Source organism: Phoxinus phoxinus, assembly GCF_949152265.1.
Source record: "Phoxinus phoxinus genome assembly, chromosome: 3".
In the NCBI taxonomy this organism is placed as follows: Eukaryota; Metazoa; Chordata; class Actinopteri; order Cypriniformes; family Leuciscidae; genus Phoxinus; species Phoxinus phoxinus.
This window is the reverse complement of record NC_136878.1, coordinates 10,641,209-10,661,489: the sequence shown is the minus strand read 5'-3', so window position 1 is coordinate 10,661,489 and position 20,281 is coordinate 10,641,209. Positions and strand designations below refer to the sequence as shown.

Sequence of the window (20,281 nt, the reverse complement as noted above, 5' to 3'; positions counted from 1 at the left end):
GGATCATGTGACACTGGAGTAATGGCTGCTGAAAATTGTGATTGTGTTTTTGATCAAATAAAATGCAGCTTTGGTGAGCATATGAGACTTCTTTCAGAACCATTAAAAAATCTTACTGACCCCTAAACGTGACTCATTTTGGAGCCACTGTGAGCCAACAGCTCTTACATTTCCTGAGCACGTGCACAGTCCACTTCGCCAAAAATCTGACCATTTCTTTTGATGTTTTGATCTCTTTTATGCTTAATTTTAGGGGCCCAATTGAATTTTCATAGCTACAGTAAGTCAGTCCAGCACTGGGATACAGCAAATACCTGATTAAGCTAATTATAAGCTGCATGATAGGTTAATTGGTTTATTGTGTGTGAGTGTGTTCTGCTAAAGGTCTGGAGGAATATTGTGAGATCCTGTGGGCCTCAGCGAATGAGTTGGCAAACACTGGTGAAGCTGATAAGGGGAAACCAAGCTTTGGTGTCCCAGGAAGGATTAGTGAAAACTGGCTAGTTCCGCACCACAAACACCCCCCAACTGAGATTAGAAATGGGGGGATAGTCTCTGCTCCTGTGCAGGGTCCAAAGTTAAGTTGCTACACCTGACAATGACGGATGATGAATTGAGATCAACAGCAATCTCTGATGAACAACTGGTTGAATTGGTTAAACTCAGTTTAGTTTTGTATAAGAAATGAATGCGGTATTGATAAACGATGCATCAGTGTAAAAGTCGGAACAATGCGGAAGTTGCGATTGTCTTTTCTACCCTATTGTAACTTCTCGAACAAGAAAAAATGTAGGGTGGGACTTGTTCATCGGGAATTGATCGGATTGTTGTTGTTTACTATTGCTATGATCTCATGTGAGTGAATCTCAGTGATGTGAAGTGTCACTGGTCTCATGATTCAATTTGATTACGATTATCATGTCAATGATTCGATTCGATATCGCGATGCATCTCGATGTGTTGCATCCTCAATTTGAAATATTACTGCACATGGCTACATTTTCGTCAATGAATACAAGCAGTCAGATATATGAACTCCCTTTTTATTTCATCTACTCCAAGTACACTTCCTGAATGTAGTAAACATCAAACAAAACTTAAGTCTGAACACAGGAGACAACATAAGCATTTAGAACTACCGGTAATAAACACTAAATACTAAAAGCGCATGAAACTGTCAAGTAGTGTACTTAAGTTACAATAACGTAAACGTCCACATGCTGTAAATGTTAAACCCATAGACTGTAAAAAAAATATGGACGTAGTGTCCGTGACGTCACCAGTAGGTTTCTGAAGAGCATTTTTGAAGCCCAAAGTGGGCAGAGCCATCTTGGCAAAGCGTCACCGCGCGTCACTCCCGGATAACCAAAAATGGGCGGAGGCGGGATTAGCTGAGGTGACGTAACGGTAACGGTAGAGACAGCAGACATTCAGCTAGTAGTGACAGCAGCGGCAATCCACCTGTCACTCAAGTGGCCACGCCCTTAATTATGCAGAACTTTAAGGCTTAATATAATTTAAATGGATGAAATATAAAAAAAATCACCCCCCTTACAGTTGTCATGAAGGGCAAAATTAGCTAAATAGACCAAAACAACTTGTTGTACCAGACTGTAAACATGTTTTTTTCTGCTGTAAAGTTGGGCATTTTAACATGGGGGTCTATGGGATTGACTCTCTTTTGGAGCCTGTCTCTAGCGGCCAGTCGATGAACTGCAGTTTATATCACTTCCGTGTTGGATTCAAGAGAGAGAGACCGGAAGGTTGCCGCTTGGTTAAAACAGAGGGTGCGTTTTTGATTACTCCCTTTTGTTACGCCTCCATCCGCCATTTTACACAAGCGAGAGAATTACTGCATCGATGCAGAATCGTTCACGTCCGCATCACGATGCACCAATTCACTTCAACACCAGTGAGTGACAGGTTGTCGCTCCAAAAAACAGGTCATCAGAGAAGAGAAGAGATGTCATTGCAAAAGGAAGGTGAAGCACATGAATTTGAAATAAATAATGATATCCACAGATAAATAATTGATAATAAATACCGCAATATTCCATAATAAAAAAAAACAAGATTGTCCATATTGATTTCATGGTGACTTTCAAGCATTTATTAAGTTGCAAAACCTACAAAGGCACTATTAAAATGTCATTTTTACATATCTGAAGCTTGGCAAGTGTTCATTTTGAACCTAGTGTGTACACTCTTACACACCAACACACATACTCTCTGGAGCGGTCATTTACTTTCATAAGATTCTAATGAGGGAAATGTAGGGCAATATTTTTTCTTTTAGTACAGCTCTACAGGAAGTCCTTCTAATGCATAACGTGTTTGATTTCTCTCTTGTCAGAAGCTCCAGGGTGGATCTGTTCACCACACAACGTTAGCGTCTCAACATTCCCTCAGTAAGCACCGGTCTCACTGATTAATGATCTCCTGCATTCAAGCCCGTCACCATCTTCCTCTTTTTCTGGACTCCTCTGCTCCATTATAAACCATGTAGATTTCACACGTTGATTAATGAAACAATGTTTATAGTAGATACAGGACTCCTAGGGTTCACTAATTGGCCTGTGGTGCTTTGGAATAACTCGAGGATTGAAGTGAAGAAGAAAAAAAGACAGATAATAGAGGTGTGAATTCAGTTGTTTAGACTATCTTATCTCTGCAAGGCATAAGATTGCATCCATGCAGTAAATGCGAGGACAAGAAAATGTGTACAACAAACATACCCAGCATTGATGTTTCATTTTCAGCACAGAAACACTCTGACAGATACGATAGGTGGAACTTCAAAAGCTTTTGCCTCTATTCTGGCACTTAGATGTGTTATTTCTGTAGTCAGATGGGATCTACATCACTGAAATACATCCATCATCCCAGTGCATCATGGAGGTGTGTATGCTGCATATCAATGATGCCACATCCATATACAGGGGGAAAACTGTTTGATGACTTGCCAGATCCAAGCAGACATCGGTAGATATTTATTACTGGTTGTTGAGACATGTATAACAATTACTATTATTTTTCAAACTTAAAATCGAGGATTTGAACAATTCAAATCCTAAACTGTATAATGCCTTGAAAACCACCTGCAACACCCTGTCAGTTTTTATTTCATTTTAATATTTTATTTTATTTTACCACGATAAGTATGAACATAGCAAGCAACACTAATAAAATCGTTTGTATATTCGTTCATGTATAAAATATATAATATTTTCATAATTAATTATTTTTATTATTAATCATCTAGTGAGTGACCAGATTTGTTGGGATTGTGCTGTCTCTCTCTCTCCCTCTCTCTCTTAGTTTCTAGCATATTTAATGTATTTTCTTTTAATCTCTTAAAGTTTTGAATTACCTAGCACCGGTTTAAAAGATTTGTGCTCCCTAAAGCTGTTGTTGACAGGGTTGTTCCTTTTATCTATATTGATCTTGTTGGCAAATTATAATCCTCACAGATAGATGGCTCCTTATTAAAAGCGACTGCCTCTGGCACAGAAATGCTAATGTTTGTAGCAGCTAGGCATGAGGCACACTGCAGGGAATGTCCTAAATTAAACCTAATATACACCCCTCCAGCCTATGTAATTTACACTAAAATAGGGGGATCTTGTGTACAAGAGGCTTGCAGGTAAATCTAGGTTTAGGATCCACGCTGCTAACACAAAGTTCGCTGGTTTAATACTTAGTAAGGGTGACCAATAAAATGTCAATGAGAAATGGCGATTTCCATTGAAGCCCTCACTAAAGAAATGAACCTTAGATTATTTCATGAAGATAAGCAATGCACTTGGCATGTTGTTTAAATGCAATAATGCATACTATAACAATTTCACTGCTTACAATTATGTACACAGAGGTGGAATTGATTAATTTGTCCAGAGACTGTCTTTGCAATGTAAGCGAATTATGCATTTTCATTTTCAACACTTTGTGGATGGCTTCATATGACAATGCTCATTTTGCACCAAGCGAAGTCAATAGAATGGGTTTGCCAAATCTGAAAGCTTTCCACCGAAGAGTTCACATTTACTGTGCATTTGGCAGACTGAAAAACCCAAGCAAATTACATTGCTTTCAAGTTATACATTTTGTAGTTCACGTGAGTTTAAGATGTTATAGCTGCAAACGGTGGCATTATGGCCATACTTTTTTAATTAAATATGTAGCAACTAGATATGTGTATGGTGATTGGGTGTTCACTTACTTTTAGTTTGCGTAGTGTATATATTTAACAAAAAATAGTCTCACTAGATAACTAACTATTTTTTTATGCAAAAAACATCGTAATGCAAATATGGTTGACAGGGGACAATTTTAAGTTCAACAATAATTGTGTGTGTGCATGTGTGTGGGTGTGGGATTTTTTTTATTAAATCATTTATTTGATTAAATAATACAGTAAGAACAGTATTGTGAACTATTTTTTATAATTTAAATAGCTTATTTTTTATATATTTCAAAATGTTATTTATTACTTTGATGGCAACACTGAATTATCAGCAGGCATTACTTCAGTTTTCAGTGTCACATGATCCTTCAGATCATCATTCTATAATGATGATTTGGTGCTCAACATTTACTATTAAAATATTAGTATCAATTTGAAATGTATGTGTGGCCCCCAATCCTTTAGTATGTGAAAACTACTAAATAATGTGCCGACCTTCAAAGAAAGATTGTAAAGAATCTCTGCATTGTCTGTCAGATGAAGGGCACTTTAAGCCTTTAAGACTTCATGAACGCAGCCTGTTGTCTTTCTCGCATAGAGCAAGACGCTTGCAGATCAACTGATCAAGGGTTATTGCATTTCACAGGCAGCGTATTTATTCCATAATTTCCCTGACGTTCTTGTTTACCCCCAAGGAGCTGTTCATGCGGCCGATAAAACAGGCTTTTATTTCTTTGCCCACGGCATGGATTGATTCTGAGGTCGTCCGTTTGTGATTGGATTATACGTGAAGGAGTAGTTATTCCATCTGTTGTGTCTGAGGCTGGTGAATCTGGCCTCTTTATCATTCTTACCTTACACTTCATTACTGCTTTGTATTCTCAGGAGGACTGCGTTGTTAGGTTTCTGATTCAAATGAAGAAAAAAATTAATTGATTAGAAAACTGAATGGAATGAGTGTATCGTATCGCACCAGTGAGATAAAGATGACAGAAGACTTCACCATCCGAAGAGCCTGGCATTCCTCCAGTGCAGACAGAGTAGGAGTTAGTGCTTTTCCCTCGGGTACGAGAGAATGGTGCTGTGATCTACTGCCTACAGAGAGAGAATAGACTTAGCAGGAGAGTTTAGAGAGTTATAGGTCATTCCAGCTTTAAAATCTGATTGGATGAGGTTTGTTTGAAGCTGCTGTGCAATAGCTAATATACAGTAACAGCTGCTTGGCAACTATAAACGGTCTGCAGTCAGGCTAATGGACTATATTACTTAATGGAAATATTGTTTATTGTAATTGCTGCTATACTTAAATGCAATTATGTGTTGAACAATGCTGTTTTTATCAAATAAATCGGGTAAAATCACTGTAAACCATGTCCTTGAGGGGCTTGTTGCATTATTATGCATCTGCTGCACACAAACACAACCTTAGCATAGGCAAGAAATGAAATCTCAGCCATTCTCAAAGACTGATAAAACTTTCTATGGATGATTTTATTCACATTGTGGGTATACTATGAATATACTGTAGATTTATGGACCTCGAAAATAAATGTGGTTGGTCATTTCACATGTCGATCCAATGGCGTCTTCCTGTCTGAATGGGCGGTTCTTGGCCAGAAAATGAAATGTAATAGACTCAGGTCCAAGTTTAGAAATGCTCAAATATATATGCTCTGCTCTGCCTGTTAACCCATCTTAAATGAGACCCGAGTAGAGTTCAGAGGGTGTATTATGAAAGTGGTGGGACAGATAGTCGTGGACTGCAACATGGCATCTTGCTAAATGTCCTATATTGTATGTGTTGGGCACCAGTAGTTCACCCATAAGACATTGCCACGCTCTGTTTGTGAGTTGTGGTTGATCAGTATTGGTTTGTTTAATAGCCACGAACGATATCTATATGTTTATGGTTGATATCATTTAGCTAATGCGGGAACTGTACATAATAAATATTTTTTTTTATAATAGAACATTTTTAATTACTATAATTATTAGTTTTATTATTATTATTATTAAATATGTTATTGTTGTTGTTATTATTAATATGTATGTATTTAAATGGTAATTAAAAATAAAGTAATAATTATTAGTAGTATTAAATTATTACGGTTGTCATTTCATTTGTGCAAAACCAGTATTATTATATAATAATAATTATAAGTATTGTTGTCATTAAATTTTCATTTCAAACTATGTTTTATAGTTCTAATAATGTTAGCAATAATGATAACAATAATCAAATAATAATATTTATAATGTTCACATTTTTTAACTGACCCTAGGGGGAATTAATTAGCTATGTTATCAGCCAAAATGATGTCCTTATTGATTAGTTTGTCACTAGAGTCAAGATATCTGCACAAATGTAATTTTACTTTATCAAAAGATTCTGTCAATAATCAGCATAAGGTTGCTTATGGTTGCATAAGCTCACAAGTTTGCATGAATCATCTAGGGATGTAAAAAAAAAAAAAGAACAACATCTGGCTGTGAAATGATCAACTGTGAGCTATAACATTCTTCTGTCTCTCTTGTACCCTCTCAGGTGTCCGTGGTTAACCAAGGCCATCTCCCCTCTTGTGCCTCTATACAATGGCATCATCTTCCTCTTTGTGTTGGCTAACTTCAGCATGGCCACCTTCATGGACCCTGGAGTCTTTCCCAGAGGTATGTATGATCCTGTCATCATTTCAGTTTCTCAATTCAAATATCTGGAGATTGGATACAGCATAGCTCCACGAGTAGGCCGTCTAGAATACTGCAAGACAATGCTGATGTGAATGTTGACATTTCCTTCTGTTTCTCTCTCAATCTCAGCGGATGAGGACGAAGACAAAGACGACGATTTCCGAGCTCCGCTTTATAAAAACGTGGAGATAAAGGGAATTCAGGTGCGGATGAAGTGGTGTGCCACGTGCCACTTCTACAGACCTCCGCGCTGCTCACACTGCAGCGTGTGTGACAACTGTGTGGAGGTGAGACACATAGGAACACGCATACCAGCATTCCTGCGTTATATAATGATCACGATGCCAACACTCACTCACTCACACATACATACATATATTTCCCTTCTCACTGTAGGACTTTGACCACCACTGCCCATGGGTGAACAACTGCATTGGCCGGAGGAATTATCGCTATTTCTTCTTGTTCCTGCTGTCTCTAAGTGCTCACATGGTGGGCGTATTTTCCTTTGGCCTGCTGTTCGTGTTACACCACCTTGAGACTCTGAGTGCACTCCACACAACTGTGACGTATCCTTCCACAAAGAGCAACTATGATGAAAGCTCATTTAGTTGTATTTAATACATTGATTTACCTAGCAATTAAAAGTTTGGGGTAAGAACGTTTCATTTTTTATTTTGAAAAACATTTCTATTATTCAGCAAGGATGTATTTAATTGACCGAGAATGACAAAAAAAGTAATTTATAATATTACATAAGAATTCTATTTCAAATAAATGCTGTTCTTTTAAATGTTATATTCATCAAAGAATCCTGGGGAAAAAAAATACTTTTTTCCCCCCCGCATCCTTATTTCTGTGTCGTCAGCACTATTATTTAAGTGTTATGTTTTTTTAGTACATACTGTATGTATATGTATATATAAAATAAAGCTATATAAAATGTAGCTTTAGTTTATTTTAGCACTTCAACTTATTTAATTTAAGTTTGTTGCTAAAGCAACATTTCTAATTTTCGTTTAAGTTTATTAAGTTTACCTTTTTTGTCTAATATTTAAAATTTTCATTTCAGATTTTGGTAACACTTTACAATAAGGTTCATTTATTAAACATTAGTTAATGTATTAACAGTGTTAGTTCACAGTGCATTAACTCATGTTAACAAGATTTTAATAAAGTATTAGTAAATGTTGAAATTAACATTAACAAAGATGAATAAATGCTGTATAAGTGCAGTTCATTATTAGTTAATGTTAACTAATAAAGTTAACTAATGTTAATGTAATGAACCTTATTGTAAAGTGTTACCCAGATTTTTAATCATTTTGTTTAACGATAACAGCACTGCTCGTCTTACACAGTGAGATCTCATTGGCTCACAATCCTGCTCCACTTAGCTGTGTATGAAAAATCAAAAATGTTCTGATTGGCTGTGATTTTGTGGGCTCCTTGACTCTCCTGCTGTCTAGTCTTGTGGTTATGTGTGTGACTGGCCTGTTCTTCATCCCTGTTATGGGCCTCACTGGGTTTCACATGGTTCTTGTAGTCAGAGGACGGACCACAAACGAACAGGTGAACTGCACAACACTAAATATATTTATCTGGTCTGTGTAACAACATACGCACAACATAGGCAGAATCGTAGTCTCACATGTTGCACACCCGCTCAGAATCACCTTGATGTCTTTCCAACTTGATTGCCTTCTGTTGTTCGTGCATGACATCTGTTACAAAGGCTGTTATTTTCAATGCACATTACGGTCCTTTGGGTCAAGGACAGTTGTTTCCACTCTCCTCAGTATGCTGAAAGTAGAATTCCTCTCTCTCTCTCTCTCTCTCTCTCTCTCTCTCTCTCTCTCTCTCTCTCTCTCTCTCTCTCTCTCTCTCTCTCTCTCTCTCTCTCTCTCTCTCTCTCTCTCTCTCTCTCTCTCTCTCTCTCTCTCTCTCATCTCTCTCTCTCTCTCTCTCTCTCTCTCTCTCTCTCTCTCTGCTCTCAGGTGACAGGAAAGTTCAGAGGAGGAGTGAATCCATTCACTCGGGGTTGCTGTGGCAACGTGAAACACGTCTTATGCAGTCCGCTTGCTCCTAGGTAAAGAAGAAACACGCATATATTCATGTTCATAATCAGTGAGAATTGCAAGCACGCTCAGTACACACATACCGGAAGTGTGTGAAAGACACTGGCCACTGTGTGTTTCCACGGCCAGTTGAACAGACAGCTGGGTGTTTCGTTTAACTTTAAGTGAATTTACATTAGGTTGTGTTAATTTTCATTTGCAAAACAGGCAGGATTTAATGAACATTACGCTTAGGCAAATGCTACTAAAGACCTATTAAGTAACAGCTTCACTGTGTACTCAAAATTAAAAATGTTAAAGGGGCTATATGTAAGAATTTTCATGTAGTAATCTTTTTTTTTATTGCCAATGTGTAAACCGCTCGTAACAAAAAAAAAAAAATACTTCCTAGGTTGTCTATGAAAGCCTGTAGACTGATTTTTAAGTTTTTGCTGAGAAAATCAAAAGGATGTGACGTTTTATGCTCGCTCCTGAGAGCCTTTCTTCCGTTTAATGACACATGGAATGAATGCTTATACAATGTTCAGGATAAAGCCGAAAGGTCTATTCTGTACTGTAATGTCAATGTGTCGTCATGTAAAGAAAAGGAATTGATTCAAACCATAGTCTCACATAGCCGGATCTATGTAGTATATCGTCTCAAATATACTTTATAATCAAACAATCATTACATTGTCATTTTAATTATCTCATCTGTCCACATAATACGAATTGCAGATGTATGGCACATCGATATGATCAGATGCTTTCTTAACTGCTGTTTTCTCACTGCTGGCATTTGTTGTGTGCTTATTTTGTTATTGAGAGGAAAGCGCGCAGCACAAAAGGAAATATGCTTTAAAATATGTGTGACGCCGTTAATTATTACTATAACAAATATAAACAGAAGACATAGATGGAAAAAAGAGGTTGTTTATCATTGTAGACAATCTAGAGGGGGTTTCAGAAGAATAGAGGTCCATAGGAAGGTAGATTGCGTCCTGTTTTTCTTGCCTGTATTATGAGGCTCCGAGCGGGAAGAGTGTATAGCACTGAAGACTTGAAGCAGGTCATGTAACAATGGGGAGAGAGAAAGTGATTGCCGTATAAACACAGATCAGAGCCAAGGTTAATGACTTGTTAAAACTCGTTTAGGCGTCTTCAGAAACAATAGAGGACACCCTTTGTGAGGTCAAAGCAGAACAAAAGGAGATTGCTGTAAACTTACTACTTTTTTCCACAGGACAAATTTAAACGTTCCGTGAATCAGAAATAGAAATGATAGAAGTTCAACAAAAAATAAAAAACATGTCATCCTTTACTCACCCTCACGTTGTTTCAAAGGAGTATGGCTTTCTTTCTTCTGAACACTGTCTGATGTTTTCAAGATTAAAAAAGGACAAAAGCATCATAAAAGCGGTCTATACTATACCCTGCTTTATGTATACTTTTACACTATAATACCATTTTTGTGAGTACACCAAAATTTAAATGGTTATGAACTGAAAATCTTGACATCTACTTTTACTTCGCACAAACATGAGAGTTCATAGAATCATTCTTTTGACTCAAGAACTCGAGAACCAGATCCGTCTGTTTTGTGAATGAATCAGACTCTTAAGAATTGACCCTTCGCAGGGAGCTTGATTGACAGATGATCTGACCAATCATACTTCGCCATCCGCCATTTTGTCCGACAAAGCAGTCAGGAGAGTTAGTAGATTAACATGGGAGGATTTGAATTTGAAAAACGGAGTGTACGGACGTCTTTCCACGGTTAAAACAACATTCCTTCTTATGTTCATTCATGTTTATTTGATGCTGTAAATTAACTAGAAGGAAGAGAATTGATCGGTTCAAGAGCAGCTTTAACTGATGCTCTACAGCAATCTGTCAGACACATTAAAGAGCCACAAAACGGTATTTATTGTAAAAAATTCTTTTAAAAAATGACCAAATTTGAAAGGTGAGACTGTTTAATATGTTTAATATCAAAAGTAACCAAAAAGTAACCTGGTCTGTCAGTGCGTTGTCAGTGTGCTCTCTGCTCCTTGATGTATTTTTCACTGCGTGACAACATGGTGTGGCTTGAGAGCGGCATAGCTTGTCGGACATAGCGACAGTAACTAAGGTGGGCCGTTTAAAAGTTTGGAGTTGGTACTTTATTTTTTTAAAGAATTTCCTTATGGTCGTGGAGGCTGCATTTATTAAATCAAAAACACAGTAAAAAAAGAGGAAAAAAAAACAGTAATATTGTGAAATATTATTACAATGTGAAATAACTGTTTTCTATTTTAATATATTTAAAAATGTAATTTATTCCTGTGATTTCAAAGCTGAATTTTCAGCATCATTACTCCAGTCTTCAGTGTCACGTGATCCTTCAGAAATCATTATAATATGCTGATTTGGTGCTCTTATATTATCACTGTTGAAAACTGCTTAATATTTTTGTGGAAACCATAATAGATTTACAGCATCCTTGCTGAATAAAAGTATTATATTCTTCTTCTTTTTTTAAATGAACTTTTAAACGGAATCTAAATCTTCAGAATGTAAACGTTTCATGTTCCAAAGAAGAAAGAAAGTCAGTCGTGTGGGTTTGAAATAACATGAACGAACATTAAAAAAAATGTCATTTTTATAAAATATTTGTTTAAGCATTAAAGAAGCTACATGTACATGTCTGATTTTGGCATACACTGATTAAGTCTGACCCATGAATTGATATGCTTTATCTAAAAATATTGAATCTGTGTGGTTTTGGAAGAAAAGCATTTCAACACGCATCACGCATCGTGTATATCTGCTCTACAGGTATACCGCTGATCCCAGGAAGAAAATTCCCATCGCTTTGAAACCACCATTCCTCCGCCCTGACCTCCCAAACCGACACGTCACTGTAAAAATCAGTGATAATGGTATCCATAGTAACATCCTACGAAGCAAAGTGAGTAAAAAAAAAAAGCTTTTAATTCTGTCTGCCTACAACCTGGAATTTCAATTGTGTTTAATCATTACTGTTATTGTAGTAAGTGCCGCTACACCAGCAGTTCATAATGTCATCTAAACAGGCTCATCATTTAGATTTCAATGAAAACTGGAATTATTAAAATGCGTGGTGTCCTCATTTTTAGAGGAACAGTTTTAGGAATGTGGTGCCTGTGCCTAAATCATGCTTCCCAAAATGAATTGTTTTTTTTTGTGCTTTAGTCTAAGACTAGTCTGGATGGTGTGGATGATAATAGTATAGATAAACAGCCACCTCTGCCACCAAAAGCAGATCGCTACAACCAGCTCAAGAGTCAACTCACCTCCAGCGAAGGCAAGTACCGCAACAGAACAGCCAGTCACTCATAGTCAAATGGTTTGCTGTTTATTCGTTTTTTTTAAGCAGTCAGCACCAAAATGTAACAAAATTCATTTGTTTCTGTGATTATTTATATATTTAAACATGTGCTTGAGCTTGTGGGATTTTTTTAAATGCTTCTTAAAAGTATTTAAAAACCATGTGATGATAAATTAAATATTGTATTCACCTAATTCATAAAAGCTTTCTGCTTGTGAAAAATCCTCTTTTTCTTAACTGCACTTCTACTGCCATCTGGTGTTGCATCATATTGCAGTACTGTTGAGTCATTCATATCATTTGTGCCACATTTTCCAGAGAGTTCCCTGTCCAGCAAACCCACCAATCCATCCACCCCAGCCATGTACAAATACCGGCCTTCCTTCGGCACCATGCCTAAAGTGCACTATCACGCAACCGGAGAGAAGGTGAGAGTCACAGGCTAAAGCAATGTTTTCAGCAATATAATAATATAATTTACACTACAGTACTGCACTGATCAAACGTCTGGGGTTGGTAAGATGGTTTCAAATGTTTTTGAAAGAACTTCTGCATTTATTCAATTGAAAATATAGCAAAAACAATCATTTTGTGTGTGTTTTTTATAGCATTTTTAATAGCTCTTTTCTATTTTTTAATATATATTTAAAATATAATTTATTTCTTTGATGGCAAAGCTGAATTTTTAGCTGCCAATAACCCAGTCTTCAGTGTCACATGATCCTTCAGAAATCATTCTAATGGTGATTTGGTGCTCAAGTAACATTTCTTATTACCACATTATAAAAAAGGTTGTTTGGCTTAATATTTTTGTTGATACCATGTTAATATTTCTCGGGATTCTTTAACGGATAACAAAATAACTGCTTTTGTTTGAAATAGAATTCATTTGTAACAATGTATAAGTCTTTACTTGTCACTTGATCAGTTAAATTCATCCTTGTTGAATAATAGTTAAATTAATTTTTAAATGAATTTACAAAAACTGACTCCAAACATTTTGAAATATAATATAAATATTATATTATACTTAAATATAAATAAATATGATAATATACTTTTGATATAATATAATTTTCATCTGTTCTCAGATTGTAATGTCCGAGAATGGTAAGCCCTCTGCAGTTTTGGAGGAGCGAGGTCACGATTACCGCTCAGAGCCAAATCTGGATCTGCCAGACTACCGCAGCACTCCTCTCCACCGAACGTACCAGTCTTCCCCATTCCAGCTGGACTCTTTCAGCACGACGTCTCGCTCCTTCAGCCTCAAACAGGGAGTGAACAGGGCCGACCGTGTGCCACTGGGTGGCAGCAAACCAGAAACGGTCACTTCCACCCCTCACAAAGGAGTCTTCTCTCCTGGGACGTTATCTGGCCGCAATGGCAGCCTGTCCTACGATAGCTTGCTAACCCCCGGCTTAACACCATCTCTGGGCGAATGTGCGGCCCACCCGGGAGTGCCCTCTATGGGTTTTCACTCACCCTACTTGCCCACTAAAATGTGCCACGTGCGAGGGCCTGAGCTTCAACGACACGCCGGCCCCCCGTCCTACAGCCCTGTGCATGTAGGAGCGATGTACGGGCGGCAGTCACCACACCCGAGAGATCGAGACCGAGATCCCTCACCAGTCCGCTACGACAACCTCTCCAAAACCATCATGGCCTCCATCCAGGAGAGGAAGGAGTTTGAGGAGAGGGAGAAACTCATGCTTCGGCACGCTCAAGCGCCAGTGGCCTACGCCAACGATTCAGGTGTGTTTGACACCTGCAGTGGAGCCGCCTATGGACTCCCACCCGGGACGTGTTACACTGACAGTCCTAGAGGGCCCGGACCCCGAGAGCCCACCCCTCCTGCGTGCAGCTCTCGGGACACCTTGATGGGATACGCTCCCCGAACCCCTGTTCTGCGTTCCTCTGCATCCTCGCTCACCAGAGCACCGAGGACTTCAACCACGTCCCTCCACACAGATGGAGGCGGTGCTAGCAGGACAGCCGAACACCAATATCGCTCTCCGGTGCACCATTCGCATCACTCTCCGACAGCTGTGCCCCGTTCCCCATTATACGCACATCAGAAGGTCGCCTTCATTAGCGCCCTGGAGAGGGCGGACTCACCACGTCTGGGTACAAGGTATGACGTATAGCTACTTTTAACCAATCAGTAAAGAGGGTGAGGGAGGTGCATGATGTATAGACTAAACAGGCTAGAGGTTCATGGGATATGAACGCTCTTATCCGGATGGGTCTGAAAAGATATTTCATCTGTGCTATGTTTATTTGTTCATTTTTGAGTACTGGTTTTTGTCCTTTAATTAATTGATTTCTGTCATTATTGTTATTGGGAGAATTTTTTTTTTTTTTTGCCTTTCTGAGAAAAAAAAATTGTGATCATGTATCTGGTAGCCAAATAAATATTTTTTTTTGCCTTTTCCCCCTCATTATCATCAGTTTCCATGTCTGCATGTCTTTTCATTCATATCCATGGGCTTATTTATGATACATTTTGCATGGTATCTACTTCTCGCATACTGTACATTTCATTGCATTATGTTAATGTCTTAAACAGTGTTGCATTGTCAGAAGTCAATGTAATATAATACAAAAATGTGATATCCATTCAAAAAATCATGATGTGATATCCATTCATGTTTTTGTTCTGTTTGAGTTGCTTTTTTATGCATAAGTAGTGCTTTTTGTTCACAATCATTTATGTGCATACTATGTTTTGTTGCTTTTTTTTTCTTTGACTGACTTGTTTTGTTCTTATTTTTATAACTGATAAGTGAATAACATCAAACCGCATGTGTTGATCCATCATACCATTAAGCCATTGTATCTTCTTTAATATAATGATTTATTACAGGGCTCAACAGTAAGGAATTTTACCTGACAACATTTTTATAGATCCCACAAAAAAAGAATGAACTATTTTTATTTAGGTTCATGGTTTTCTTCAATTTAAATTTTTCTTTAAAATGTTTTTTTTTTTTAATACATTGTGAAGAATATAAATGGTGAAGAAAGCATAACTATTTTTAAATAAACTATCATAAACAGATTTAAAGGTACACTATGTAACTTCTGGCCCTCTTGCATGCATTGTTTTGGTTGTGCTTCGGCTCTGCATGTCCGTGCGGATGAATAGATGTTACTGCTCATGAAATAGTCACTACTAGGCTTAAGATATATAACCAGTTTAGATGGAAAGGATCTCAAGCTGATTAGTTGAAGAAGTTACTGTAGCTATACACATTAATAGACACAGTACTTCCTTGAAAATAAACTCTAGCACAGCGCTAAAGCAACCATAATGAAATGACCCTTCACACTATAATGCTCTACAATGAACTCTGTTAGAAAGCTACATATGGTCATTTTTCCGTTCAATAATATACCTTACTCAAACGGCATATCCGAAAAGCCAATGTTGATTCTCATTTTATTACAAGCTCTGTCACGTTCTATTATTTATTTCCTCCTTTCTCACTCATTGTGACAACTAACCTATGCCACTCAAACCATACATGTGTCAAAGTAGCCGGAGCAACTTTTCTCTATTTATACACATGACGAGAAACGCTCGGGCGAGTGACATATTTACGCAATTTCCTGTGGAAAAACCTCCCTGTCAGTTTTAAAATATAAACGCTTATAATATGCTTACCATAGTGAATCAGACAAAAAAAACATTATTGGAAGAAGGATTTCTGATGTATTGAATCATTATTTCATTTGTGTTACTTTTGAACAAAAAAACTTACATAGTGTACCTTTAAAAAGGTTTGCAATGCATACTTTGTGGACAAGTAGCTTTTGAGTCCTGTATTAATGTTCATTCCCTTCCACCACTCTTCAATACTGTCCTCTTCTTCATTAACTCATCTTCATTTGTAACATTTTAAACCATTCAGTACATGTTTGACTCTCTACCTGTCTAATGAAGAACAAAAGAGGAGAACAGTTGAGGATACAGTTGGAAAAGAACCACCTCAAATATGTCTTCCTGTTTTTGTGATATTTTCTCCACATAGAGAGGACCTCGGTCCAGGTAAAGTCAACGGGCAACTAAAGGGCCAAGCACGTGACTGCCATCTAGGGACTCCTTCTGGAACTCCCAGCAGACACACCAATGTCAAAAAGGTCACAGGAGTGGGTGGAACTACATATGAGATTTCTGTTTGACGGACAGCTTGAAGAGCCACTGCCTGTGAGGAAAAGCACTGCCATGGCAACACCACCTCCATTTGTGCTCAAGAGAACAAGTTTCTCTTTCTTTTCACAGTTTTATGAAATAATACTCACCGATCAGGAGACACGCAGTATCTGGGGCAGGTCTTTTGGGAGACGATTTTACATTGGCCTTTTCTTTGTTAAAGAGACTTTCCATGTGAGTGTAAAATATAACAGGAGCCGCTTAATCAAAAGAGCCTTGTATGTTTTTTAAAGTGTCAGCCGTCAGAGGATATAAATCGCACACACAACCGAAAATACTGGTTCAATTGCTTCGAATGGAATTAAAAAAAGTCTATATATACCATTAAGGGCTGAATATGTACAATGTCAGTTCAGTTGTTTGTATATAAAAGGTCAAAGGTCACTTGCTGAATGCAAATGTGCTCAGTATGCTGATCTTTCACACACTTGAATGTGAGTGTATGCCAGTAACTCCATTACTACTATATTTTTGTCATTATACTGATCTAATAATCAGGGTTTCATCTCAAATGCTTTTCTCTGTTAAAAAGATATAGTTTACCTATAAATGAAAACCAATGTTCTTCAGAATTTCTCAAAGAAACTCATACAGATTTAAAACAACATGATGGTGAGTAAATTTTGACAGAATTTCATTTTTGGGTGAACTATCCCTTTAAGCTATATCAGGTTCAAACAAACCATAACAGCACTTGGGTACTTTAAAAACCTACAGTTTTATTTTTCAAATATGGTGGTCATTTACACTTTTTACTAATGTAAAACTATAAGCTGCCATAGAAATAAACATACACTTGTATATGTAATATAAAAAATAAAAAAAAAGTTTCATATGGTGGATATGGGCATTATCGCCAGTGTTAAAACTTTCTTTCAAACTTTGTTTTTCTTTATTAAAAGTATTTTGTAGTGGCAGAGATATGAATATGTAAACCGAAACACGCCACTGTGTATTAGCAGTACAGGCCACATGTTAAAGCCATATTCTAACGTTTTACAGTAATGGTCTTCATCTTTTAACATACATTTGAAAAAATACTCCTTCCTTTATTACATAAAGGACTTATGGAGTTGAAGATTAATTAAACCGTTGTACTGAAAGTAAGATCCGCAATATCCACGTTTTTTATTGCTTTACCATTTCCTTTTACCTAGATTAGAAAAACATGATGATAATTCATGGCTACATCCCAAATATTTTTCCATTTCTTTTATTTTTATAACGTTTGTGTTTTTTAAAACCCAACTTTCAATGGTTTGGTGTATTTCACTTTTTATACATATATTCAAAGGGGTGTTTGTACTTTTTGAGTGGATTTTTCTTCTTTTTCTGCATATTTTATCATTTATTTGTACAAATTAGTTAGTACGCATTGCCATTTTGATTAGTTGAAAGTAGCACTTTCTGTTAAGATTCTTTCTTTTTTTTTTCAATGAGCGAATGTTGAAAGAGAAATAAAATGCTATAATAGGATGTCTTAGGAAATGCTCTTCGGAAAAGTTACACATGTTAAGATGCTTGTTTCTGAATGCTGGATCCATTTGATTGTTAAGAAAAAAACTGTCATAACGAAATATGACACATGGTCTTTATACCCTGTCGTTCAAAAGTTTAGGGTCAGGTTTCAACCGAGGATATTAAATTGATCCAAAAGTGATAATAAAGACTTTTATGCTGTTACAGAAAGTAAAAGACTATTTTAAAAAATACTGTTCTTTTCTGTTGGTCAAAGAAAGCAGCACAACTGACAACATTGATGAGAAGAAATGTTTTGTGAGCACCAAATCAACATGAATTGAAGGATCCTTGAATGTGTGACACTGAAGACTGGAGTAATAGATGAGTTTAGTTTAGCCATGTCGGAATTACCGTAATTAAGAGATAATGACTTGTAAAAAGCATTTGTACTCGTAGAACTCGTAATTACAACTTGTAAACTGGGAACTCTCTGAGAGCTTTTACCACATGACCACTGTACCACCTGACCACAGTCCGAGGATGTGAACGTGAATGTCACGTGTTGTCATCTAGCAATTACGGTAATTACGACATGGTGTGAACGCAGCAAACGACTTCTGAAAATTCAGTTCTGACATGATATTTCACAATATTACTGTTTTTGCTGTATTTTTGTTTAAATAAATGCAGCCTTGGTTAGCATACGAAATTTCTTTCAAAAACATTGTACCGACCCCAAACTTTTGAACGGCAGAGTATTTTAAAGTAAATATCTTCGTAGGTCCCTTTCATATCATTCAGTTCTGGAATACTCAACATGCCTTTGTGATAAATGTTGGCTAAGGAAGTTTAATTCAGAAAACCTCACCTTCCCTTCTCACTTTTAAGACTTAGTCTCTTTTGATTCTACAGCAAGGGCAAAAAATAAATAATAATAATAAAATACAACAGTCCTCCAAACACAGGTGTGTGTATTGTGCAGGCATCTGTACAGTTATTACAAATGCTCACATTTAAAATGAGGGACTTAATTGTTCTTGCAAAAAAAAAAAAAAAAAAGTTAAGATAAGATAAGGGTTCTTAACAAATGTTTTGCCAATTATGTCATATAGTTATGGCCTATACCAACTTCTAATGTTTACTGTGCTTGGCTTATTAAATTGCATTTGTATTTTAAAAAGGGAGACCAATAAATTGATTTATTTTTTGAGAGAGAGAGAGAGAGAGAGAGAGAGAGAGAGAGAGAGAGAGAGAGAGAGAGAGAGAGAGGGAGAAAGAGCTTGAAAGTGAAAGAGAAACCGATCTTGGAAATTGTTGCTGCAAAGTGCAAGACCGATTCAAATTTTAAATAAAATGAAAAACCAAAAAAAAAAAAAAAAATCTGTTTTAAATGTAATGCTTTTTCTCAAGAAATGGAATGGACAGCATAGGTGAAAGTGGCAAATTCATACCTGTTGAAAACTTCACTGTGGCCTGTTTCATGATGACCTAACAATTTTATAAGGATCAGTTTGTAGTGAAGTGTTGATTTATGTTATCGGCATCTCTGACAGAGTGATCTCACAGATGTCTGACTGAAAATGCACCGCACTTGGAGTTCTCTGCTGCCCATCAGAAGACTTTCCAAGGAATCCATAGTGATTTCCTCACAGATCTGCCTTAGGGGTCTAACAGACTACAGACACTCAAGCACTGATACAAACATCATTTTGGTGCATGTGAAAAGAGTCATAATCATACTTTTTCCAGTCAAACAGCTCCTTGAAATTGTAAATAACTCACATGGACATGGAAAGGCCTTGTGTGTCAGGCTCCATTTCTGTGAATGTTTCTCTGTGTTCTGTCATGTTGTCATCTCTGTCCTTCATTGCCGCTGTCTGGCACAGCGTCACCTTCTGCTTAAATGAAGTTGTACAGTTAAAGTAAAAGAACAACTACACCTTTTTTTGTGATGAAGTATTTCGTTCAGATGAAATGAAGACATTATAGTTTCATATCAAGGTACATCTATTATTTTTGTTCATCAAGGGGAAAAAATCTGAATAAATACTGTATAACTTGAACATTCATTTTTGTCTCTTTATTTGTCATTGGAAAATTATGACAGATAGATAGATAGATAGATAGATAGATAGATAGATAGATAGATAGATAGATAGATAGATAGATAGATAGATAGATAGATAGATAGATAGATAGATAGATAGATAGATAGATAAGAATAAAAGGGAAGATTTGAACTATAAGTTTAAACAAATATGCAAAGAGCCATTGACTGCAAAGTCCGAGCTGGACTTTTAAAAAACATAATTTTGCCGCACATAAATAAA

General features: G+C 36.9%; 1 protein-coding gene across 2 annotated transcripts in view; it reads left to right on the top strand.

Moving 5' to 3' along the window:
- zdhhc8b (zDHHC palmitoyltransferase 8b) overlaps positions 1–18,992 on the top strand; it is a 69,049-nt gene extending 50,057 nt beyond the window's left edge. Inside the window, exons 2-11 of one of the 2 annotated variants that reach the window (XM_079607308.1) lie at positions 6,729–6,850; positions 7,001–7,158; positions 7,268–7,440; positions 8,341–8,443; positions 8,869–8,960; positions 11,746–11,878; positions 12,142–12,253; positions 12,596–12,705; positions 13,369–14,408; positions 16,309–18,992. In XM_079607308.1, the coding sequence (XP_079463434.1) occupies positions 6,729–6,850; positions 7,001–7,158; positions 7,268–7,440; positions 8,341–8,443; positions 8,869–8,960; positions 11,746–11,878; positions 12,142–12,253; positions 12,596–12,705; positions 13,369–14,408; positions 16,309–16,459 (2,194 nt within the window). In that variant the 3' untranslated portion in view covers positions 16,460–18,992. The remainder of the gene's footprint in view (positions 1–6,728; positions 6,851–7,000; positions 7,159–7,267; positions 7,441–8,340; positions 8,444–8,868; positions 8,961–11,745; positions 11,879–12,141; positions 12,254–12,595; positions 12,706–13,368; positions 14,409–16,308) is intronic. The other variant, XM_079607309.1, reaches the window with a different exon arrangement.
- Positions 18,993–20,281: the final 1,289 nt, after the last annotated feature.